General features: G+C 33.7%; 1 protein-coding gene across 4 annotated transcripts; it reads left to right on the top strand.

The window, feature by feature from the left end:
- Positions 1 to 27,877, top strand: LOC124216910 (very long chain fatty acid elongase AAEL008004). 4 transcript variants are annotated; one of them, XM_046622019.2, is made up of 6 exons: positions 1 to 134; positions 12,373 to 12,443; positions 18,605 to 18,795; positions 20,999 to 21,136; positions 23,809 to 24,051; positions 25,469 to 27,877. In XM_046622019.2, the coding sequence occupies exons 2-6, from the start codon at positions 12,383 to 12,385 to the stop codon at positions 25,805 to 25,807; spliced, it is 972 nt and encodes a 323-aa protein (XP_046477975.1). In that variant the 5' UTR covers positions 1 to 134; positions 12,373 to 12,382; the 3' UTR covers positions 25,808 to 27,877. The 4 variants fall into 4 exon arrangements, with proteins under 4 accessions (XP_046477975.1, XP_046477972.1, XP_046477973.1 ...); XM_046622016.2 differs by lacking the exon at positions 1 to 134 and adding an exon at positions 1,061 to 1,107; XM_046622017.2 differs by lacking the exon at positions 1 to 134 and adding an exon at positions 10,115 to 10,177.
- Positions 27,878 to 27,970: the final 93 nt, after the last annotated feature.

Here is a 27,970-nt window from a genome sequence, read left to right as displayed (position 1 = left end):
GGTGGTAGGGCAGGCTGTGCTTATCAAAATCGGCTCCGCGTCGAGGCGATTCGATAGTTTGTGCTAAACGTTTGGCGGCGTGAGTGGACGTGCCCGCGTTGACGGAGTTAATATCATTTGTAGGAAAATAAATAGTAAGTGAAGGTTTAAGAAAAAGGAGAATACGTATAAAAGATAAGCCGCGGATTAAATAATGCCTCGGTATCAGTGAGCGGCGCTTGGTGCCGTACACCGCGTTTCCTTTTTTTCATTTCGTCTTAGTTTTATTTTTTATTTTTACTCTTCCTTTCTTTTTTTTTTTTTTTCTTTCCCATCCTCTACTCTTAACCGTTCGGTTCGCCATCCTCCGCGTGGTTTTCGCCTGGCATTGCGAGGCGTAACGCAGCGCGAATAAACGGTGCGACATTTTTTCACGCCCGGTTAACGGGCGAGCTTAACGATCCCTCATTCGCTTCCACGCTATCGTATTTATTATCGCACAACGTGCCGCAGGTGACAACCAAGGGATAATATACGCGGATAAGACGTGACAACTTCCCGACCCCTCGCCGCGTTTTTCTTCTGTTTTATCACTTCCCAGCGCCGAGTATATCCTTCTCCTGTTTTCGGCCAACGGTTAAGCCAAAGAAGCAGGTGGGTGTCGGCCGCTCCGTTGCATGTACGCGGCTTGTGTGCAAAATGGAGCTCCTGACCTACTGCTCCCGATGAGGTTGAGGTTAGGGCGCCGAAACGCCAATCGATTCCCCTGCCCACATGCCGCTTATCGCTTACACGCATCCCGGGCGTTTTTCTTCCGGCCCCTTCTCTTGTTTCAAATCTGCACAAACTCGTACTTTTATTTATTCAACTTCCCGTCCAAGTTTCTCGGTGATACGTCCGCTGCTGTTTTAAGGCGGGAAGCCGGAAGTTACAACCCGAAAATAAGGCAGGAAAGATATTCGACGGTAGTAAACAAAATTCGAGGGTCCGTCAGTCTGTGCCCCGTGCGTCTTCCGTGACCGTTAGTGTTTTGTTTTCACGATCGTGATTTCTTTCCGCAAGAAGGTACATTACGTTCATACATACGCGCATACCTATGCACGCAAAAGCGTGTTCAGTTGCTGAAAAGTGAGTACATACACACATACACGTAATAGTAGCCCCGCGAGTGTGAGCGCGTGTTTGTGAAAAAACGGCGATTGAATAGTTGGGAACGTGAAACTCGCGCGTGGATACGCTATTCGCGATTAATGTCTGGATGAATTCCAGTTTTGCACTCTGTTTGTGTGTATGTGTTGTTTTTTTCTGTGACTTGTGTTCTCCATTTGAATATAATCCCAACCGTGCTTTACGAACAACAACAACGAGAGCAACGCGAGGTGGCGGCGATGTAACCGTCGATGATAATCCTATAATCCTCGCGAACTCGATTTAGCACCGTGGAAACGATATCTTTTTAAATTGCAACGTTATTCACTGGGTATATTAAATAAAATACACGTAATGTAACTGTAAAAATGGAAGCGGCGATCTCTCGAGGGATTCCCGATGCGTGTCGGTTTTTATAACCGTTTCAACAACTCAAACTCGTTGTTACGTCGATTTGTTTTTTGCGATTCCTGCTGATTCACGGTGAGGTGATTTTTTGGTTTTGTTGACGTTTTTTTATTCACCCAAATGATTGCGCAACTGTTGAAGCGCCCGCGTTCACTTCACTTCCGGTACGTGAAGAGTTTGAAAGACGACACGCTGCCTACTTCCGTTTCTTCCGATGAATCGTGTTTCATTCATTGTTTCCTCTGCTCGTCCCGACTTTCTCCATATTTGCCGATCGGCGTACGAGGCGACGAGCTGCTTCTGATGCTTGCTTTCCTTTTGTCTTCGAGGGATTTCTTTTACATTCGAGTGAAATATTTTCATCTCTTACAACCCAGTCGCGATTAATGATAGAAAAACGAAAGGATGAAAAAAAAAAGAAAAGAATGACGATCGTTAACGGTTGAAACAAACGAAAGTCGAAACTCTACGTATGTTTAAAAGTAATCGCCATTTTTTGCAACTTTAGGAACATTTGCAAGGAATCAACTACCCAGAATTGTCGAAACAAAAAAGAACTAAACCAGCGTTCGTAAATTGATCTTACTCGTCGTTCTAAGTGACGTCACGGAACACGCGTCAGTTGGACAGAGATTAATGTGTAATTCATAAATGCAAACGTGTGAATAGTAATGCAACCGTGTTTTACGCATAATAACGAGCGGTTTAAATCGGAAAAATACGTACTGGAAAACAAAAAAATCAGGCGCGAGTTACTACGTTTCATTCTTATCGTTGGCATCGGTGTTTTTGTTTTATCATCCTTATTTTTTTGTTCCCGTTCTTATTTTTTCACGCGGTTCTCAAGTATTCGTTCGTTAATTTGTCATCGTGAGTTCTCGATACGTATCGTATGCATAACGGGAAATGAATGTGTAGTTTATATTTTATTGGCAGACAGACAAACTTGATTTCTTTTAATTAACTTTTTCGCCCATAATTGTAGACCGTATGCATGAAAATCTTTATAGAATCCTACTTTTTGATTGGATTCAAAAAAATTTAAATCATCATCTTTCGCTACTTTGTATATATTCTCTATAAATGAATCTCTGCACTTTGTATAGACGTGTCTAGTTATAATTTACATTCGATCTGAATTCGAATATTATCTCGCTTTATAATTACCACTTTGTATCTTATCTCGATAATATATGAGGCTGAAGTTATTAACGTTATTGCAATATGATTCACGTTTCGGTATAATCGTTATTTCGATCAATCTTAAGAATTTCTGAAACGCAATAAATCATAATAATTAGTAAAGTGTATAAATATTTTGAAAACTTGATTACCTCAAGGTCGCTATACAATTGGAAAAATATCAATCCCGCCCCAAATGATTCGCCACGCTTAACTTTACGAACTTGAACCTCACGGTAATATTACGTCTAATCTAATCTTGCTAATCGTCTATCAATAAAATCGTGAATATTCTATCCCTGCAGCGATTGTTTGATTTCGATTTCGCGACAGAAACACAAATACACGTGTATACATGCACCGCGTGTTTTCTTTTCGCGTTTTTTATATCTTTCAATTCTTCCGCAGTATGTTACAGTCCACCTAAATACTCGAATCGAAAATTAAAATATTAAATAAAAAAACCTTTGAATCATAGTAAAAAATGTTAAACGACACGGTTCCCCAAAAGTCATGCTGCTGTGATATCTCGATGGGCCATTTCAACCAACTCATACAGGTTGTAGACGGATTGTAACTAACTATACGCAAAGTCGCCGATAAAAGTAGTAAGCATATAAGACAGTGGGGAAAGCAGTTGCCAGAGCCACGCTGCTGCTGTTGCGTTCAAATAAATGCTGATGTTGCTCCTCGTACAGGCTTGACCAAAAATCACTTTGCGCTTGCTAGATAGTTTAAAAGCCGAAACTCCAATAACGGAACGCGAGAAATGGAATGAAATATATATATATATATATATATAAGATACGTATAATGTAACGGCCATACATAATATTTCGCGATTTCATCACTAAGAGTCTGTGCGTGTGTGTGTGTGTATATATATATCGCGGTGCTTGTGACGGCTTCTTCCTCTTTTTTTTTTTCCTGCCCCCTTCTTTCGCGTCTTGCGGAAAAAGAAATAACAACAGGTGAAAGTTCGGTAACGGGTTTTAATTAATTATCATTATTTTTATTATTACTTTTTTTTTTTTTTATTTCATCATTCATTTATTCTTTCGCTTCTCTTCCGAAGACACAATTATCGCAGATTCAAAACAATTGGTCGTTCCTCTTGTTCCAAATAAGTGATACCGTTATTTGTTTTATCAATTTATTTTTTAACGTTTACATTTTCATCTCACCTTTAAATATAAATCATTATTGTGAGTGCTCGGAACGATTAAATGAAAAATGAAATCGATTCTCGCAGATCTTACCCTCCGTAACGTTTTTTTTTTTTTTTTTGCTTTCATCAAATTTTAGAGAAATTTCTTTTATCATCATTATCTCCAAACATCGGTCGTAATTTCTCGTCGCGTAGGGCTAAAACATAAAATCGTACGTTAAAAAATGTTGAGAGCAACAAGAATGAAGAAAAATAAAAGTAAATAAAAAATGCCTTCGAAAGTAATAAACTTTAGCCAGCTATTCGGCGTGTTAGCGTCTGTAATTTTGAAATCCGACTTTCGATCGGGCCGAGGAGATCAACATAATGATAATGATAATCGTCGTCATCGTCGTCATTTCTCCTTATTTTTCTTTCTCTTTCTCTCGGGGAACAAACTCCGCGACGCGTCATTATACGAATATTACGCAAGATTAAAGACGTTGAAAAAAACCGCGAGAAAGTTACTAAATACTTGCCGAGTGCTGCTCGATGCTCGCTGCTCGCTGCTCACGGTCTCGCCGTTCCAACGACACTTGTTTACATATAAATCACATTTATCCGCGTATATACATATATTATATATATACATATATACACGCACGTAAGTAAGTAAGTGCGTTGAACACTCGACGGATTTGCGTATTATATTTACAACAAAGAGGTAAAATAGCGCGAAAGAAGAGAAAGGAGAGAAAAAAGTAAATGAAAAATTTCAATTTTTTTTTTTTTTTTTTTTTTTGCCATGAAACGGGAAATGCAAAAACGGTGATTTTTTTTTTTTTTTCTTCCAGTACTTATATACTTATTTATTTATTTATTTATTTATTTATTTATTTTTATCCCGTCTCCATTTCATTTCACACCGTACACGCGTGTATAATAAATGTCACGTCTGCATAAAAATGTTGGCGCGTATTGTAACTTCTGTGAATAATCAACAACCCGTTTTCAGCCCCGCCGTCGCGTTACGTCAGGTTCGAAAGTTTTCGGTCAATAACGATTATCCTTATGTCGTACGTGTATGCTCCGTTCCCTGACAACTCGACCCACTTATAAACCCTGCCGCGAAAAATCATCTCGCGGTCAAACTTCTTATGCGCTTGCTTCGGGAGAAAAAAAAAAAAAATCAGCACGCGAGATTCGAATAAACATAAAAATCTGACGATATTTTTGAGTGTTCGAGGACAGTTTTCTCGAAATTTTTCCTATTCGACAATTTTTTTTTTTTTTTTTTTTTTTTTCTACTTACCACTTTACACAGTTATTTCCGCTTTGCCACTTCAATTTTGTAGATTTACTTTTATTTATTTATTATTTTTCGTTTCTTCGTCATCCTGTGTTAGTAAAAGTTTGTTTGTTTGTTTGCGTGCGTGTATCGCTCTCTTTGATGGAATGCGACCGAAAGATTTGAAAGTGCGTAGAAAAAGAGGGAGTAATTTTTTTTTAATATTTGCATACCTCACAGATTTTTGCACATAATCATATATATGTAATATGTATATATATATATATATACATATATATTGACAGTTCCATTATAAGATTTGCGATCAAATATTCGTAAAAAATGAACATGCCAAATTACATCACAATGTGTCGATATACACACGTATACGTATCACATTTTCATTGTTAGACGCGACGGATTCGACGTGACGTCGATAAACAGTAAAACTTGCTTTTTTCAAAGATTTGAAAAATGATTTTAAAATAGTAATAAATACGTGAAATATATTATAGATGATACACGTAATCGGTGGACTCGGCTTTTTAATTTGTTGTATATATATATAGAGAGATGCGAAACACACACACATGTGGGTGGGTGGGTGTGTGTGTGTGTGTGTGTGTGTGTATATATAGCCCTTTGAATTTCATTCCCACCGGAAATTCCACGAAGAAGATTTCACGAGATTTCAACGCGGTGACTGTATATTTGAGCTGTTGCGTAATGAATTTCAAAAATCATTTATTCATCTTTACCCAGACAAGTGAATGTTACAATACTGTATGTATAAGTAAAATAGCGAATAGACGAAGATGTGTATAATAGGAACGCTTTCAAACACTTCGATTCTCTATGAAATGATTTTGTTTAAAAACTAACCATCATATGGATATATATTATTATTATACGTGAATCGTAATTAAGTGCTGACGAAATTTTTTCTTACTTTCATTATTTTTATAAAAAATATTGAATCGAATCGTTGCACGTTTAATTTTCATTTGCGGTTTGAATTCGCCTCGGGGATATCCCTGAAAGTTTTCACTGTACGTCACGCGTCGTCACCGCGTTGTAATTTATCATTACTCTCCGGAGTCCGGAGGTCGAAAGATTTGATGTATCAAGGATGCGACGCTGTCTCGGTTGTTGAAACCTGCTCCACGATTAACTTATACGGAAAATTTTTGAAAAACTTTCCTTCAATCGTCAATCTCGATTGTCATGATAGATAACAAGTCAATATCGCATACACTGAGAATAATTTCATTTGTTACAGTAACTAGAAAAATTCAGTAAAACAGGTATCGTTAGAAAAGCTGTTTGAATATTGTTGGAATTACGAAAACACGCGGTGAGCGTAAACATTTTGCGCTATCGTCGATACTTTTTTGGCTATTGCAACGCTGAATCAGTTTCTGAGGTTTACCGGAAAAAAAATTTCTCTCAGCGTATGTCCGATTGATCTATATAATATTGATTGTAGGAGAATAACTTTTGTAATACGTATGATCGATTGATCGTTTAATCGTCTATCTATATATACACACGTCCCTGTTTATAATACACTGAAAAAATGCAGAGTGTTTTTCTAAATAAATTTTATGCGATATAACGATCTAACGATACCGTGTATCAAAAGAATTAAAAATGATCGATGGATTTCGTGTTTGAGGAAATAGTTTGACTGTAAAAAATATACCTGATAAAATTCCTTGTTTACAAAAATTTCCGTCATAATTGTTGTCGTTGCTTACAATTATGCAACCTGTTGAAATTTTTTACTTTTTTTCTTCTCTTGTCCATTTTTTTGGATGTGTACGCGCCTTTATCACTCGCGTGTTCGATTCATTTACATGATTTTTATACGATTGGATAATTAATGACGCGACGATTGAGGAGGTGTGCAAAAGTTGATGAACAAAAATTGACCTGTATTACTTTTTTTTTTTTTTTCCTTCTTCTTCTTCCTCTCTTTATTTAATTTCTCTCCTTCCTCGACGGTTCAATTTGAATAAAGCGCGTACACACAAACGTGAATACGAAGATATAATAAATCGTTTGACAGAGGCGTCGAGTCCATCTCCTTAATCGATGTCAACTGTTACATGTAACCTAACCCTTGACGCAAGAATTCCGAATACAAAACTTATGTCATACGTGTATACGAAGGTGGGTTAAAAATAAAAAAAATTAAAGATTCGTTTTGCCATTCGTAATACTGACTATTACTAATACTCATGCACGATCGGTATCAATCGCATTCCGAACTGCGGTGCCTTATTTTTATGACAAAGTATTACCGCGGTTTTGCGATTTCTTTTTTTTTCCATTTCAAATCTCTCGTTCAGATATTGTGCCGTTCTTTTTTACACATTACTTCGCGCATTACTCTCAACAGACGTCAAACGCAAATGGACGTTGTGTTATTACCGGTTAATCGCTCGTTGCTGCGCATTATTCAAAACACACATATCGGTTGATTGATTGAATTTTACGTATTTAAAAACGTCTGGAGGAATTTTACGCGTCCGCTGTATGTAACCTTTGCACAAGCCTGGCTTCTTCTTTTTCGATTTTTATATTTTTTTTTTTCTCACCATATTCCTTTCTACATTCGTTTAATTAATTTTTATTCCACGACGCTTCGTTCGGCTTTTTCTTTCGTTTTATTTTCTTTTATTTTTTTTCTCGTCTTCTACATTTACATGCGTTGACAATTCGAACGTGAAGATACCTCGGGAGTTTCATAAATCAGGGATGACCGTCGGTGCTTCGAAAAGAAAAGAAATATAATCGAAAAACTTGAAATTCAATTCTAAAAGTATCGCCGAAGTAGCAATTGTCGCTATGCCTGTAGAAATTTGAAATATGCGAAAAAGTAACTCGGACGTTGTGATAATGATTGAAAAAAAAAAAAAGACCATAAATTGCATCACCGTCAAAATTGAAAAATTCGTCGAGGAATTTGCTTTTCTCTTTTTTTTTTTTTTTTTTGTTTAAACATGAAAAACGGCATAAAAAAACGTGCGTTAGTTTGGTACAGAATTACAAAGTTTTCGAAGACGACGAGGCGGCGAGATTGAAAGTTGGAAACCGCGTGTCTTGTCCAAAGATGGTAAATACGGAACTACATGTATAATACGTAACGGAGCCGCTCGCCTTCGTGATTTCAGCATTTATTTAACGACGACGTGTAAATGCAGCAGCGAACTCGCATCGGCGGATAATATTAATTTCAAATCCTCTGCCTTGTCGCGGGACAAAGTGAAAGGAAAATAAAAAAAAAAAAAGAAACAAAACTGTCATATCGATTCGTTCGAATCTGAAAGGAAGTCTGGGATTTTTTTTTTTTTTTTTCCTCAGTTTTTTGGTCTCGTGTATATATATGTATATATATATATATAATTTTATACGAACAAATTCGGTCGAACAAGTAGTAAATTCTATAGTCTAGCTCTCGTAAATTTCGAGGTCTCGTAAATTTTAGAATCTTCTAGAGAAAAAATTGAACGAGACCTAAAAAATGGAAAGGAAAAAAAAAAAAATAGATTTCGTTTCGGATCTGAATAAATTGAAATAACAGTTGTGTTGGTTTTTTTTTTTTTTTTGTTTTGTTCTGTTTGTTTTTTCTTTCTTTTTTTCCCCTTTTTATAGAATTATCCAGTAAATTCAACCTTGTCGTGTTGCGGGGTTAAAGTTATGAATTTGAAAACTCCCGAAAGCGCCTGATTCCGAATTATTTGGTGGCGAAACTTGAAGAGATCAAACTTTGACGAACCAACGAAGTTTTCTACGGTCGGAAACCCGACGGCTCAAACTTCCGAAATGCAAGATTCCGAAAATTCGAGTTACGATAGAGCAAAATTCCGAAAAGTAAAGCTACGATACAGCAAAATTACGAAAATTATAGTTTCGATGGAGTAAAATTCCGAAAATTAAAATATACTCACACAGTTTACTCAACGAGTTGGTGTGAAGATCGGAAAAACCGAAAATCAGAATGACCAGAATTCCCAAGCTTAAAAATATCGAAAATCCAAAACAAAAAAAGATCAAAGTAGTCAAATTTGATATTTGTAAAAAAAAAAAAAATTTTCTCTCTCCCCTTAAATTGACTCAGAATACTAGAAAATGATTTTTAAAAGTGAAATCCGCTCTTAATTTTAATATTAACCCGTGCCCGAAAGACCCTTTCAATTTTTTGATCAATTTTCATGTAAACAATGAAACAACATCGTGTGACAACTTAAACTAATCTAAAAGTTATTTTACCGCATTCCGCACATTTATCTGAATTTTTCAAGATGATACGGTCATTATAGCAATGTGAAGATAAGAAGCTGAATTATTGATGCGTTATTAATCGCCAATAAATGCTTGCAAGATAATCGTTTTCAATTAGATAAAATGAGAGACTATTTGATTTTACTTAAAGAAGCAGAAATAAGGAATTTTTTTAAGGAAAATTTTTAACGTCATAAAAAGGTGAAACTTTTACAAAAGTTAGGTGGAAATAGATGTAACATCTCGGAACACAATTAATTGCCAATCTAGCGTCGTAGTTTTTTGATCCGATTATTCTTCGATTTTCTCGTATATATTTCATGTCAAAAAAGTAATGCTGTATAAATACGGACAACGGCATTGATTTTCGCAGTAAAAACTGTGCAAAACTTTTTTTTTTTTTTTTTGTGTTTCCAAATCTTTTATCTTGATAATAACTCCTAATCGATTTTACACTCCTTTAAAGGACCTTTGGGTCGCGGGTCAATATTAAAATCAACAGCGGATTTCACGTTTATGAATCAATTTTAAGTATTGCGAGTCAATTTAAGGGGTGGGAGAAGAAAAATTTTATTTACCAACTATCAAGGGTCAACCTAACGTATACATATACACGTATATACATATATATATGTGTGTGTGTTAATTAAAAAAAGAAAGAAATTTCCCTTCCAACGAGAAGTGGAAGCCAGGGCACCTGGAATTCAGATGATGCAAGGGGATCTAATTTGGAGAAGGCAAGTCGGACTAGATGCGGTATATATGAAAACACACAGACACACACACACACACACACACGCACGTGTATCTATGTTTAATGCAGCGCGATGCCTCCACGTTACGTTACGTTACGTTCGGCGAAATTAGGTCGGCTTAGGTTAGGTCGGACAAAGAATTACTCTATTACTGGCTCCGGAGGGATGCGTGGGTGTTTTTGTGTGTGTGTGTGTGTGTGTGTGTGCGTCTGTGTTTGCGTCGCCCTGTATTACGCTCCGGTATGGCACAGAAGAAGTAGAAGGAGACGGAGGAGGGGGTGAGGGAGGAGGAGAAGCCTCTCATGTGTATTATTGATAAAACTTTACTACCAATGCATGTATAATACGTATACGGTAGGGACATCTAATGAGCCGGCTCGTCGCGCTTCGGTGAAGTCATTTGATAAAAATATAATTGAATTAAAAAATGACGTGCAATTATGCGTCTCTTACGTATGCGGCGGTCTCCGTTAATTCAACCACGTTTTTTTTTTTTTTTTTTTTCACCCACTCGGATCTGTCTCATAATTGGTTATATATATATATATATATATATATTACAGTGAGCCAAAAAAACTGATCCATCGACTCCACGGTCTCGTAAGGACCTATTTACTGAGAAAAAAATTCTCCCGGTTGAAAATATTTTTAGCTCAATTTTGAAAGGTGTCGCTGGCCATTTTGAAAATTTCCCACTTAAATAACACGGAAATTTTATTATTTTTTTTTTTTTCATTAACAATGGTGCAACTGTTGAACCGTTTTAATTAAAACATTTTTCCAAGCATATTCTTGCAGGGCATTAAATTTTTTAAACAAAGACTACGGAGTTGATTTTTTTTACTTGAAATTCGTATACTTACGGGTCGTGAAAGTAGAAGTAGAATATATATATATATATGTATAAAATGAAATGAGAAGGCGAATTTTTAGCAAAAAAAAAAAAAAAAAATGGAAATGGAAATTTTTTTTTTTCTCTCAATGCGGCAACTTTGATTCATTGTTAATTTCACAGGGTATTTGGCAGTGTATTGGGGAGATATAAAAAAGAAAAATTGGCATCGCGGAACTCGACATTTTTGCCGAGTAGTAATAACATTTTATTCGAAAATGGCCAATTCAAGGTACATATGATTTCCTCGTTTCCATGAATTATTTTAATGCTATTATCGCGTTAATTCATTCGCATCACATAATAAGTAAAGTACGCATCACGCAACGTCAGAATGCTCGATGTGATAATAACGAACAGGAACAGTTTTTATGTGAAAGGAAAATATATGAAATAATAAAAAGAAATATCTTTCCAAGCGATTATTAATGTGCTTTGTACGTAATTAATTCTCTGCCTCTATCGGTCTAAGGTAATAAATTGTATTTTCGAAAAAGGCGTCTAATTTATAACACATTATATAGACCTAATTTCAAACTTGTTTCGTGAAAAATTTCAGCTGTAAGATTCCATTGTCGTGACGATATTTCCGAAAGTTTAAGAACGACGAGAGAAGAAGTAAAAAAATACATTTTTTTAGCAGCCAAGTATTTGTAATAAAAACTAAATTTACCATGCTTTTTACTTGCAATAAATCAGCTGGTTCTTCAAATTCAAATCTTGCAATATTTTTTTAATTAAAAAAGTATGTTCTTCAAGTGTTTTTTTTTTTTTTCATGTTCCGATATCGGATAAACGAATACATAGTCCGATGCTGGATTGCGACAAGAATGACAGATTTCGTTAAGTTTCAGGCTTTAAAATTCTATATTTTTCTAAAATCTCAGATATTTATGTACGTTGTCTTATTGTTAATGTAATGAAAAATTTCAGTTACAAACGGTCGATCACAATTATTTAAATTGATTTTGCAATTTTGATTCACGGCAAAACGAGTCGAAAAATCCGATATTGATTGTATGTTTGTTTCATTGTTTTTTCGTTCATCAAGTTTCACGAATTTTTCTTAACCTTCGCTTACGTAAAAATCGGACCATATCACTCACTGTTTATTCGCGATATTGGAATCTGAATATCACAATTCCGAGATCAGATTCATAATCGGCGAATGGAAAAATCCGCGAATTAATTTATTCCCCGTAAAAATTACCCGATATTTCAACAAAACAAAAAAATTACGTGAATAAATATCTAATTGCATTCTTTGTTTACAATATTGTTTCAGATACGTCAAGATGACGAGCGTAGTAGCAGATCTTGTACATGGATACAGGGATCTAATGGACAACAAGTCCGGTGAGTAAAAATAATAACTATAATTAAAAGTTGTGCCGAAGAAGGGTATTTCACGTAAGATGAACTCGAAACGAATACTCTCTACGTTAAATCAGTTAATTAATTTCACACAAACACTGTACACAAGATTATTTTCTCCGAACAACAACGAGTCACTTCTTTTTCATATCTCTTATAAAAACCGCAATTATTCCCTGCAAAGCTAACAACAATTTTATCGAGAATTCTTTGTTTTTTTTTTTTTTTTTTTTTTAATCTCTCGCGATTCGTAAAAAACAGAAGAAAAATACATAATACATAACATACGTCATATTTGTATATATATATATATATATATATATATAGGTATATGTATAGTAGATGATAATTATTAATCGTTTACCAATTCATTTGCGGTCATTATTTAATAATCCTTTGATACCTTACTAGTTGAATTCATTTACTCTAATGTTTCATAATGCGTTGTGTCATAGAAGACGAATATAGAGAGAGAGAGAGGGAGGGGCGGGGGGGATAAAAAATCCAGTATTTTATTCCGTGCTCGATCGTTGTTTCGTCGTTTTTATCATTCCACGCGATCGATCTATCACCGACTAATTCCCTCAACTGGGAATAATTATTCGCTGCTAAATTCACGACAACAATTTTTTACGCTCGGATGAAAAAGTAAAAAACATACGCAGACGCAAAAAAAAAAAAAAACATACAGTCTTTTGCATAATTAAACATTTCGAACCCCTCGGGCAATATTTATAATAAATTGCGTGTTATAGCAAAGCGACCGCAGAGATACGTACATACATACATATATATCTATATATGTATGTATATATTATATTATATTATATTATATTATATTATATATGTATATCAATTATTTATCCTAGATATAAAAAATGGTCGGCCATGAATTTTCCGTTCATTAATAAATTATCACGTCGATGTGTATACGATTACGAACCCGATCTATCGATCATTAGGGTTAACGACACGGCGATGATCCTTGTAGACTCTATTATATATATATAGTATATATGTATATACACGAACGAGCAACTTGATACGCTGATAAGTAGTACAAGTGCAATGGTGGCCTATAGATTGATTAGATGTGTGTGTTTGTTCGTATATGTACATGTATGTATTTTAATACCCATGTAAAACTGGTACGGAATACAACTGCTGACGATGCTGTTTTTTTTTTTTTTTTATCTATTTCCACGCTATAAAACTAGCTCGCGTTGTACGGATGGAGTTGAAAAAGAATTGTCTTGATAAAAATATAACAAACAAAAAAAAAAAAAAACGCTGATTTTTATTACAATAAAAATTAATTTCATTCATTCGATTCGACTACACGTTTCTGTTTAATGATGTTTTTGTAACTTATTCGACTTGAATAATACAGTTTACTCGAGTTTGAATAATATAATAAAATATTGATATCTAAACGTTCGTTTTGGTGAAACGCTGCATATTTTGATTACCGTAATCCCAACAATATTCAAACGGTTTTTTTGAACAATGCCTGTTTTACTGAATTTTTCTAGTTAGTATAAAAAATGAAAAATTTTTCACAGTGTACAAATAAAGCTCCTTTGTTTCTAACATCACAATTTCCTTCTGTTTTCTGTATATAGTACGTGTTTTTTGCCACATTCGATGAAACGGATCGTCTTGATTTTACATCGACGTATAATTTCATACAAATAAATGAATAAATAATTTAAACAATGAAACAATACACAGGCAAATCTCGCAAATAAAATTGACGTAGGTCGCGGTGCGTTTCAGAGTCCGGCGAAATCGTCGTTTCATGCGGTGCAATAACAAGACAAGTCACGACACAGAGTTGTCGTCGATACTCTCGGGTGGCTAGGCATAAAGTTTAAACTTTAAGGTATAACTTTCACCGCTTAGAGTCAAGAATCGGTTGCGTATATTGAATATTCATACATAAGAGTTATTTCGTAACCGGTAAACCCGTATGATAGTATGCCTGTACTACCGCAGAAGGACACCAGCACGCACGACATTTATGGGGCATTCCCTGCCAACTCTCCGATTAATCTCTCAATTTTATCTCGCCTACCGCGCGGAACCTTTTTTTTTCTTTTTTCTCCTTTCTTTCTCGCGCCATTTTCATTTCATTTTTTTTTTTTTTTTTTTGCTCCCTAAAGGAAGAAGCGGCCTTAGACTGACCATGAGCAAGCCCTCGAACTTCCCGTAGAAAAAAGAATAATATCGAATTCGAATTTCAAACTACGAATACGATGATTTTTTTTTTTAATTTTGAACCACTGTAACGGAACCACCGTTACAAATTTTAGAAGTCCGGTCTTGGATTCGATATCGGTTACCCGGAAAAACTCCGCCTACTTTCCTATATTTTTAGATTTTTTTTTTTTCCATCGTATCGGATCGCAATTTTTGATAATCTGACAAACGAACCAAAAAAACCTCACGGTAACAATTTTCATTCAAATCCATTCGTCCGTTCTCAAGGATTCATCATTTTTATTTGATTTTTTTGGAATTCTGTTTCTTAAATAATTGAAAAAGTAGGGAAGTTGAAAAAAAAAAAAAAAAACAAAAATGAACAAAATTTCCTCGAGAAATGAAACCGACTAATTTTCTTGTTTTTGTTTTCCTTTTCATATATATATATATATATATATATGTATATATATACACCTACTATGAAATTACTAGTAATTGGTCAAAAATTATAATTCAAAAACGCACGTTGCACTTGAAGAAGAAAAATTAGTCCGGACATTTGAAAATTGTCTAGCAATTATCATTATCCCGTGTACACGTGTAAGTTCGTTTCTTTTTTATTCCAACAAAAATCTATATTTCCACATCGTAATAATATTATAAATAGGTGAAGTTTGCTTATTTTTATGTAAGGCTTAATCTCTAGAATCACTGAACCGATATTAAAAGAAATCGTTGAGTAACATCGGTTATAATTAATTTTGATAAAAATAAGTTTTCATTTCGAATATTCAATAATGGTAAATTACATCGGATGAAAAAGCACAGCTCGGCTGCTTTACCGGCGTGCGTTAACCGAATGGTTGGATATACGTGAAAATAATGCACTAATCAAATATTAGTCATCGGTGGATCTAAAAAAAAGTCATCCGTGCTAAGCCGGGACGGTTCGGGTTAGTTACATAATAATTTCGTCCTCTGATTCGATTTCTTCTTCACGTTTATGTTACTCGCGGATTACGTGAAAAAAAAAAGACAACTTCAACTTGATTAAATGTAACGAGACGTTGTCCGAATTAGCATTAAAAGTAATCATGACTACAGGATCCGGTTCACCTTTTAAAAAATTACCTAAACCGCAAATTTTTAATTATGCGTATGAAAAAAAAAGCACACTTTGATCGACTTCGATTTTACGTGGTTACATTTCCTGTATCTACATATTAATTCTGTTTTATACCATACAGCGTGAATATTTCTATACAATTTTTAACGTAGATTTTTTATTTGTTTATTTTTTTTTTTTGCCCTTTTTCTTGTTTCTTACTCCTTTTCTTTTTCATCCCCTTGAAATATTTTAACACCGCGTTCATCCATCTACCAGTGTATATGTATAACCTCCATAAAATCAAACGATCAAGGTTGTTTTGCGAGAGTTGAAATTAAGAAGAAAAATAATAGAACAAATATTTGGAGAGAGCAAAGAGTGGATTTCACGGCCTCGGTCTTGCAATACTATTAATAATAATAACAACAACAGTAATAATAATAGTAGTAATAGCAATAATAACGATGATGATGATGATGGTGACGATATTATCATAATTCTCAACTAGGAATACTTAACCGCACGTGTGAAAGTATGAAAGATTTTTTACTAATACAAAAAAAAGGCAGATTTCGAGGGTGTGCAATTCGTCTAGATCGGCTGTTATGATGATGTGATGTTTTTTTTTGTTTACATAATAGCGCTAATGCTCACTAAAATCACGCGGTTACAAATTTTTTGGAACATTATTACTTTGGCAATAAAATATATACTGAGAAAAATAGTTTTTTCCCACGCTATTTTCATAAGAAACTTCGATCACAATACAGACAATCTGCTAGAGTTGAGGTAAAAATCTAGAGACAATGAGGGGATTGTTTATGAATTATTTAAAGTTGATTTCAAGGGTGGAGCGAAAAAAATTCGTTAACATCCTAATATGTATGTACACTAAGAGAAATTTTTAGTTCCGGTTACCGCTCAGTCCTTGACTATTTTCATTTTTTACCAGAATCGAAAAATATTGTTCCAGGTAGAAAATGAAAATTAGTTTTCTAGCCGTTACCGGAAAGTCTAGCATCCGTTGCTATTCTTTCTCATTACGATCACTGTTGCTAGATTTTCTTGCAACTGTTGCGAAAATTTAACGCTCGTGCAACGATAAATTGACGTTAAAGCCTTGTTCAACTAAAAAAGTAGAGTAAACCTCGGAAACTGATTTTGCATTGCAATAACCAAAAAAAGATCGACGATAGCGCAAAATTTTACGCGTACCTCGTTTTTCGTAATTCCAACAATATTCAAACAGTTTTTTTTTAACGATACCTGTTTTGCTCAATTTTTCTAGTTACAATGACAAATGAAATTTTTCTCAGTGTATACATGTACACGTGTGTGGAATTATTGTACAGATTATTCCTCTGTGTAATACTCGATACGAATTATGAATTATCAAACGAATTTTTGTAAATCTTGTTGATGTAATAATTAATAACGAACGCGATGATCCCGAACCGTGAATAAAACGATTATGACGACTAATTCAAGCATGTACCAACATATAACGCGTATCAATTAGTCTTCATCAATTTACACGATTTATTTTTCTTTGGATCGCGATATACGTATACAAGATTGTAACAAGTATTCATATAAACGTTATATTCCTTATCGATGCACACACACACACACATACATATATATAGACGTATCAAGTTAAGTAAAGAAGTTTATAGAGACATAACTATGTTTATTATCTAGCGGACCGAATAATTAATCTGAATTATGTGCCTCGTGAAATGATAATAATAGATTATTATCCATCTAATTATACTCGTATGTAATTTTTTATTTTTTTTCTTTCGTCGGCAAGAGTATTGCAGTAATTTTCCAAAATTGCCTCTTTAATTTCACGTGTTCCTTTTTCTTTCATAAATTTTATTTATAATTCCAATTCCAATTCCATCAATTTCGATGCCAGAGTTATTTCACTTTTTTTGTTTCTTCTTTTTTTTTCCATTTTGAAAATGTATTAAATTGAATAATAACAGAGGAATTTGCGCTGCGCGATCACGGAAAAACCTACGATTAATATTATTCCAAAACGTTCGAGGAAAAAAATTTACCGAAACGAGTTAAAAGATTATTTTTCTTGTGTTACATTTTTTTTTTTTTCCGTCATAACCGTTAAGATGACACAAGTTTTTTTTATACCGAAACATTTATTCGCTCATGTAGAAAGTGAATTGTTTCTATTTTTAAATGTCTTTTCCTCGTTCTTCCTCCTTCTCTTCACTGCAATTTTCCTCGGCAATATAAATTATTACATTTTTGTTTTTTATTTATTTTTATTATTTTTTTTCACAAACTTCCTCATTGCATATTTATAATCGAGGATAATTATACCGAGATATTGTTATACCGACGTTTTATTACGAGAAATTCGACGATCATTATTCTCTTGATTTCAAATCTCTTGAGTTCTCAAATATCTTGCGGAGAAATATCTCCATACGTGAATTAAACACGTTGTTCATACATTGATCATAATTATATCACATTGTCCGAGAATTAAGTCTGTAATTGGGTGATACACGTAAAAAAATAAAAGATAAGATTTCGTTCAATTGTAATTTATATATTTTAATTTGATTCTTATTTAAATACACACAATTGTTCAGAAATGATAAATTTCTAAAAAATTTTAATCGTTTCGATAATTTCCAACGCATTAATTTTCATTGCAGGAAAATATATATATTTTTTTTAAATCAGTAATATAACTAATTCAATTTATCTCTTCTCCATATTCGCTGTAATATACAGAGAGTAAAAGGTTGAAAAAAAAAAGAAGCATCAAAATTGGGAATGATGGGTAATAATTTTATTACAGATCCAAGGGTGAACGATTGGGCGATGATGAGCAGCCCATTTCCGACCGTACTTATATGCCTGAGTTACGCGTACTTTAGTAAAGTAATAGGACCAAGGCTAATGGAGAACAGAAAGCCCTTCAATCTGAGGCACGTCCTTATCGTCTACAATTTCATACAGACAGTATTTTCAACATGGATATTCTACGAGGTGCGTATTTTTTTTTTTTTTTACGACGTATGTACAACCGTCACTTGTGCAGCTTTTGTACATGTATTACGTAACATACACATACCGGGACAATCTCTTGAAACTTTAAAATGAACCGCGCATGTGCCAAATAATCAAATCTCATTGGTCGGCCAAATCTTCCCGCAGCGATATTTTTGTCCGCGACGCAGGCGGGCCAACCTACGCAAAATGTTGACGTTTCAATTTTCAAAGATCGTAAGCATTGAATTCCGAGCGTTCTTCGAAGAATCAACTTTCTCCGACCCGACAACAAACGCTTCCGAAACCTTTCCGAGTCGCTGCCTCGATTATTTGAGATTCTAACCTCGAAAATTCGTATCAACCGCATCGCCGGCAGAAAGAGTTCGACAGCTGAAAACTCGGATTGGCCAGCCTGCGCGAACAGCCGATAAAACTCGCGCATGCGCGGTTAATTTTCGAGTTTCAATAAATTGTTCCGGTATACATGATGTACGGGATCTAGAACGTTCTTTCCTTTTCTCTCCTTATAAATACGTCTATAATGCAAATATGCGTCATAATTTATATTGAATGGATCATTATTTGGAACAAAAAAAATTTTGGAAGCATTTCAAACGAAATACGTGTATTGTAAATAACAAGCGGAATATACAATTCATTGGTTTAGATTGAGAATTAATATTCAACAGAAATAATTCCGTTGTCATCGGAACGAAGATTTATAATAGAAAGTGAAATTAGTGTAAATGAAAAATTAATTGTAATCGTTCGTCCCGATGGAAAAAAATTTTTTTTGACACGGTGTAGTTTTATCACATTGCAATTTAATGCGTGTGTAAAAAAGTTGACGCAAATTGAGAGGAGCGAATATCAAGCATCGCGTCGCAAACATGCAGATGATCCTTTATGAAAGTACGCGCGTTAAGTCGAAAAGTTACGTCCGCGTTTTGCGTAAAGTGGAATGTATAGTCTAGAAGAGTTTAAGAGGTTTAATTGGTGCTAATTTTTCAATCCCTGCAGTGGTTTTTTTTTTACGTTATAGTCGAGGCACGTACGTACAACAAGTTTTATTACGCTTGGTTACACGATTGCGAAATTTTATCAGGCTGAGTATTATTACAAGTAGTAATATGTAATATAATGTAATTCCACTTTAAAAGCACGTTTTTTTTTTCTTTTTCTTTTTTTGCAAGGAATGAATTTACTCAAGTTGAGAATTGAATAAACGACACGATTTTATAGCGTTTGAAATGCTTTACAAAAGAAACCCACAATATTTTCCGATAACTCTAGTATTTTCGCTATTAATTTCGAAAAAAAAAAACGCGAATTTTTACACGATTTCAACTTTAGTCTTGAATAACTTTTCAAAGATTCGAATTATCTAAAAATTATAACTGACCATTTTTTTTTTTTTTTCTTCATGCAGAGCGTTGAATTCGCTACAAAAATGTGTATCGAACATTTACGTAGATTGCCTCTTTACCGAACTGCAAAATTAGGAATTAAACTAAAACTATATTCGCTTGTCAATCGTATGGAAAATGAAAAATCGCTTCCAGGAACCACTAAATGTCAACATTAATAGCTATAATTTTCACAGGCGTCTTATTACCACTTCATACAAACCATGAAAAGTGTGACTTTGATAAAAAAAAAAAAAAAAAAAATTTCGATTTTTTTGGACCGCTCTAATATGTATACACATATGTATACTTATACACCGCAAGGTATTCGAGTTACGCAAACAAATAATCGAAAAAAGGTATTATATCTACGTACATTTTATAAGAAATTCATGCTTGGTCGCAGATAAAAGTTTTTATTACTTTTTTACCCCGTTCTACGTGTATTACGACGCAGCATAACAATATCTTATTATTTTAATTCTCATTTCTTCGCATAATATCTGCGAGATAAAATAATAAAAAAAAAAACAAGAAAAAAAAAGGAATTTTTCGATTCTTAATTTTCAATTTGAAACAGTTACGTATAAATGTGAAATTTGTAGAAACTACTTGGAATGAGAATGAAAGAGACTAAGGGGAATAAAACAATTTGTCTTTTATTATAAGGCCGGTTGAATTTTGCCCCGATTGCAGGACTCGTTTTTTTTTTATTTATTTTTTTTTTTTTTTTATTTTTTTTTTTTTTTTATTACAACGCCTTTTTCAATCCGTTTATTTTTCATTTTTTACAGTACCTGATGAGCGGCTGGGCGAGAGGATACAGCCTGAGGTGTCAGCCAGTCGATTACTCAAACAATCCGTTGGCCCTGAGGATGGCAAACACTTGCTGGTGGTATTATTTCAGCAAGTTCACAGAATTCTTTGACACGGTAAATAAGGAATTTTAAAAAATTTGTTTCATCCTACGTTGAATTTCCTATTTTTTATTTATTTTAATTTCATTTTTTTTTTTCGTTTCTTTTTTTCCATTCTTTCTTCCACGTCTCTTCATCGTCCAAATCGATTTCAACCGATCTCTTAGATCGTATCGCATACAACGTGTAACGTGTAACGATGCGTTGCTTGTTATACTAGAGAAAACTTGTTAATTGCAATATACGTTTTATATAATATGCTTTTATTTTCTCTTAGAACTCCTTTTTCTAATCGTATAAACAGTTCGGCAGATGATATAATCGCAAATACGTACGACGACTTGTTAAAAATAACGCCTTGAATAATAACATTTGCAAAACGAAATGTGCACGAAATACACGCTGCTTTATTTATTCTCAACTACTCAGGCCGAAGGTTCTAAAAATTTCGTTAACTTTCGCACTTGGAATATATTTATTAAAATAATGTTGTACGGGTTTTGAAGTCGGTGGTAAAATCTGAAACCTTGACACGTAGCTGCGTAGCGAGAATAGTTCAAATATACCGATCGCGCTTACTTACCGTGAAGAAAAAGTAAAATAAAATAAAATAAAATAAAATAAAATAAAATAAAATAAAATAAACAATACCGTTTCGAAGTAAAGAAGAGGATAACAAAAAAAAAAAAAACAGCAAATATCTGTAATTTCATTGCGGATTTCGCATCTGCAGTTTTTCATTCCACTGGAGATACTTTGCAGTTATGATAATTTTCTGTCGTACCACAAAGTATACATAAATATAAATAAAATATATATATATGTATAAAACGCACGTGTATTTTACAATTCGCAAGTTAAATACACAGAGTACGAAATTTATTTAGTAAATTATTACCTACAGGTATAATACGATAGACAATCTGAAAGTTAAATGGCTTTTTCTGATAGTATTTATACTCATATGTATATATATTATACATACATATATGTGTTTACGAAAAGCAAAATTCTTCACGCCGTTGTCAAGTTACTGAAATAAACAAAACTTGCGATACGTGTATGTGATGATAAACATGCTGCAAGCTTATTATACTACGAAAAATACTTACACATTCAATTATGCGTACAGTTTTAACGATCGAATCAGAATAGCGAATGGTTAGAAAATAATTTCGAATCTGACGCTTCGTTATAATTTATTTCTAATTACGAATTTTTCATAAATGAATTAACTTGTTGTAAATTTATTGATCAATTGTTCTTGCGACGATATTTGCGGTACGAACTTTGAAAAAAATTTCAATGTTTTTTATCTCAATTTATCGGTCTTCTATTTACGATGTACGAGTACAAAAAATTATTAACGCTTAACGCACGCTGTAAATCTCTTTATTAAATGCTGCCGGATTTCGAGCCGAAGTTTATATAAAAACAAAAAAATCTGTTTTATTACTTGACTTTCGATCAGTTCCGTCTGAAAAAACTTTATCCACCTATTTAACGATTTAAATAAACATAAAAAAAATTCTGACAGTCAATCCTACTGCGTATCATCACTCGGTCGCATATAACAATACATTCAACGATTATAATCACTCGTAATAATCGTATAAATTTTCTTTTTGCCTCGCGTAAGATAAGTAATTTCTATATATATATATATATATATATAATAACGTGTAAAATTATTAAAATACGGATAATATGGAAGAAAGAGTAAAATAGAGAAAAAAAGCTTCGGTCTGACACTGTATAATAATAAAAACGTATATTACGTATTATAACGCGCTATACCGGTTTATTTGCTAGTTAATTAATTATGTAACCGAAACATCGTTGCACTCGGTGACGTGTAGGGACATTACAATAATTTACACCTCAAGTATATTGAAAATAAATGCAGCGTATATGATAACAAGCTGAAAGTAAATAATGAATGAACATTTTTATACACCTTTGGTCCGCGGCGGGTTGCGATTCGTGAGAATGTGAAAAAAAAATCTTTATTCAAAAAAGGCGGGGGGGGGGGGGGGGGGCAAAAAGAAACGAAGAGAAAATCATCTGCTTGTATTTCCTGCAACAGGTGCGGGTAATAGAATATAACCATTCGTTGTGTTGTTGTTGTTCTTTGTTTTCCGACTTGTTCATTATATATTCCTACATCTCATACATGCAGCCAGTTGCGATTATGTTAAAAGTCAACAATTTTCAGTACAAACACCTCGCGTAACGTGTATAACAAACGTTTCCGTAAAATGACGAACAAATATACAAGAATTGAATATGACGCAAGGAATTTTCCGGTTGGAAAAGCGTCATTCAATGATAATTTTTGAATATCATTAACGTGGTGCATCGCCGTGTTTTTTTTTTTTTTTTCTTCGTGCCTGCATTTTTCTTACCCTCCGCGTATCCACGAACACTCGCCACTTTACAAAAGGGTAGCGAAAATTTTTTCTTCGTTTTCTTATCATTGATAATACATATGAATATCATTTTTCAAAATTTGATGGATTTTATCGAAAGGTAAAAAAAAAAAAACACACACACACGCATCATGTGATACGTGAGAAATCGAACGATCGGTTTTGAAGAGAAATTAAATTGCGAAAGTTGTCTTAATTATTTTTTCGATTTAACTCAACGTGATTAAGTTTGTTCTTTTCTTTTTCTTTCACGCGCAGCTCTTCTTCATCCTGAGAAAGAAGAATCAGCACGTGTCCACCCTCCACGTGATTCACCATGGCGTTATGCCATTCTCGGTTTGGATGGGGATGAAGTTTGCACCGGGTGGCCACAGCACGTTCTTTGCCTTACTAAACACCTTCGTTCACATCGTTATGTACTTTTATTACATGGTGGCGGCGATGGGTCCCCAGTATCAGAAATACATATGGTGGAAAAAGTATCTGACAACGATGCAGATGGTGAGTGCGGTTCGATCGAGTACATTGATTAAAATCGAACACGAATACGAATGAGAACGCAGGAAGAAGTCTAAAGATTAATCGTCGATTGATTCGAAGTTTCGTTAATCTTTCTTCGTCGCCTTATGTTTCCCTTTCATATTTGTGGTCAAGTCAGTTTCGTTGAGGCCAAATCTCTCGCGAGCCTTGAATCTGGTCAGCATACTTTTACACGGTTTCATTAAAAATCCCACGTCAATGGTCAGATTCAGGGTCTAAACCTTGTGGTGCAAAAGCCTTGCAGAATTTCACAAGAATTTCTATTTTTTTTTTTTCTTGTATTTATTAATTTATTCATACTCATTCAGCGTCCTATTTATATACCAAGTTTTGAATTATAACACAGAGTGCCTCCTCTTTTTTTTTTTCTTTTCTCTTTTTCTTCGTTTACGTGCGAGATAAAAACTTGTAGAAAATTTAAATTCTCGTAACAACGTTTGACATTATGATTCACATATCTATGTCTCAATGATTGGATCGAGTAAAAAACGTGTATATAATACGAATCTCGTTCGACAATGATAAGATAATGCGATTAATATAACTGCACGGAAATAATCACCTCATTTCCTCTTCACTGACAATAAGATTACAACGATCGCTTCTTCTGGATAAAATACTTGCATTAAAATAATCCAAGCCAAAGATTGATGACATGATCGATAAGAATACCGACACCGATATTGGTATATGGACAGAAAACATTAGAGAAAGAAAGAGACAAAAGTCAAGAGCGGCCCAGAAAGTTATTTTATTTCCTGCTTTTTAAATTCTAAAAATTCTTGCCCTACGTTTTTCTTTTATTTACTCATTCATCTACCCAACATGCAATTGTGGATGAGATAGTGAATACATGAGTAAACATGAGAAGATCTCATATTTGCCCATTCATCTTCCTCTCTTCACCTGTTTAGATTTCATAATTATAAATTTACGAGTCACCTTCTTTGATTGATATTTACATAATAATATACAATACTTTTTTACGATGTCACTACATTATCATCATCATCATCATCATCATCATCATCATCATCATTCGTGGCGTAAACGTACTTTCGTTCAGGTTTCATTACCATTTGGATCGTAAATATGGCTCATATCGTAAGAATTGAACAAACACAGAGAGACGATTGCGTGTTGCGTATATATGTACATTTCTTTTTTTTTGATTCACCCCAGTTGCATAGTTATTATAAGTTTAAATATTCGAACTTGTTATCTTTTTTTTTTTTTTTCCATCATCGATAAAATGAGATCATCACACTTATTTTCACTAAAATTTAAAGCGATCCGATTGCGATATCTAATTTGTGACGACATGTGAACGCTGAAAAGTGTACAATGCCTGACTAAATTCTCTCGTTTCATTTCGCAGGTCCAATTTGTGATGATAATGACGCACCAGTTCCAACTTCTGTTTACGGAGTGCGATTACCCGAGGAGTTTCATGATCTGGATCGGTCTCCACGGAGTGTTGTTCCTCGGTTTGTTCTCCGACTTCTACAAGACGAAGTACACACGGGTTAGGTCTGATGTGAAACGAGAAGCAAACTCAGGCGGTTGCATGCCAGTCTTAGAAGACGATACGAAACCTCATCAAAATGGTGTATCGTCGTATGCAACGATTTACAACAAGGAGTACAACAGTTGTTACAGCAATGGAACGAACAATGGATACGTAGCTAATAATAATACGGAGAAAAAAGTGGCCTAAAATCAATCGACGATAAATAATAAAAAAGTAAAAAAAATCACTCGCGTGTGAGAAAAAAAAAAAAAAATTAAATAAACAATAATCGAAGAAATAAGTAAACGAACGGGAAAAAAACCAAACAAAGAACAAAAACTTGTGTAATTACTGATCGCAGTTACATGAATATCTGGCGAACCAGTTGCTACGCATTTCTCATTGAAAAAAATTAAACAACAAAAAATATAATGAAATTATATTAAACAAATTACAACCACAACCACCACCACCGCCACCACCGCCACCACAACTACTACTACCACTACCACTACTACTTCTACTATTATGCCGCTACCACTACTTCATCTGCGTGCGACTCGAACTATTAGTTAATAACTGTCATCAATCGCCGTATCGAAAATGAACTTATGACGCGCTATTATATTTCGCTGAATAGAAAATATTTGGGCACACAGTAATAAATAATCTATCGATTATATTAAAGATTATAAATAATTGTAATATATAACGCGTTGTGCTGGTTTTTATATATTTTTCGACGGGTGGGGGGGAGGGGGGGGGGGGGGGAAGAGATACTTGGGAGAGTGTGTGTTAGTCGCGCAAATTAAATAAAATATATATAATATAAATAAATGATTGATTAATAAGTGAAATAGCAAAAAAAAAGAAAAAAAAAGACACAACAGAAAGAAAATATGAGTTGGGGAAAAAAAAACAACGGTATAAATAATATTGATAATGATAATTCGTGTGTTCCGCCTAGACGCTCTACATCTATGGCCTCATATTTCTTCTGCTCCCACAATACGTGTTATATGTTTGGCTATATATACAGTATTCGACAACTAAGTTCGTGTGTTCAAATTCAAATATACGTAACAACGTGCGTGCTTCACGTATTTATCTTTTTGTCTCTTACTGTATATATGCGATGTATATATATGATATATACACACACACACACTACACGGTAAATAATGATTAGCACTATTGTTACAAGTTTCAGATTTAATTAATTCCGGCCCTCTCTATTATTGTTTAGAATTCAATAATTATTTACTGTCGAATACAATTGAGTTATTATTAGTATATTAATACACGTTCGATATCATTCTACAGTATGTTACACAGAAAGACAGAAAGATCTATGACAGATTTTTAATATGCGTTGACTTTGTTGTCATTATTATTTTTGTGTGTGTTTTTTTTTTTTTTTCTCTTCCTCCAACAGTCAAGATGATGCACAGAAGAAGAAAACATTTTGAAAATGCAAGTCAGATAACGTTATTTACTTAACGGGCGGACGATCGAAAACTAGTATAAATATAGATTATTATTATTATTATTATTATTATTATTATTATTATTATTGATACGTTTTATAGGTTAAATGAAATATTTAAAGGTTGCTTGTATTTAGGAAAAAGACGAGTTTCCTCTTATTTTTTTTTTTTTTTAAAGATTATTTTTTCTTCAATTATCTTATTTTTGTTATTATTGTTTGTCTTTTCCTATTTGTGTTTGTGGAATGTGTATTATGTTATGTATCGCTTCATGTTTTTATTGCCCTGTGTCATTATATTTTGTATATTGCATAGATGAAGTAATAGATTTCAAATACTAATTCCTCATTATTTTTTGAAAAATCTGTTGGCAACCGGATAAATGATCAATCGTTCGATTTCTTACGCAGCGCGTATTTGAAACAATAAAACAAAAAATGGTAAATAGAAAAATGAAAAAAATAAAAACACGACACAATAATATTCGAAAGAATTCTGCTTCTAAATTTTGAAAGTTTCGTGTTCTGATTTTTAGTTCTTCGTGACGTTAATTGGAGCCTGTTTTAATTCGACTTTTCATATTATTATTATTATTAATATTATTATACATTAATGTACCTATAACAAAACGTTATGATTAAAGACAAAAAGAAAAGGGGAGGGGGACGAGCAACTAACAATTATTTGAAATTGAAGAAAAGAAAAAACAGAACAAAAATCTCTTGTAAAAAAAAAAAAGTAATCGATACACCGAAGTTCATTAGATATGTAAGGATAAGTAATTAACTAAGTATAAGGATTTTTTTGTTATTAATTTTCTATTAGATAGGGAGTCTATAATTATGTATGAAATTGTTGTTTTTATCGAAACGAAGTGATCTTT

The sequence above is a fragment of the Neodiprion pinetum genome, chromosome 4 (assembly GCF_021155775.2).
Source record: "Neodiprion pinetum isolate iyNeoPine1 chromosome 4, iyNeoPine1.2, whole genome shotgun sequence".
NCBI lineage: Eukaryota > Metazoa > Arthropoda > Insecta > Hymenoptera > Diprionidae > Neodiprion > Neodiprion pinetum.
The sequence above is the reverse complement of the archived record's forward strand: the minus strand, read 5'-3'. Positions and strand labels throughout refer to the sequence as shown.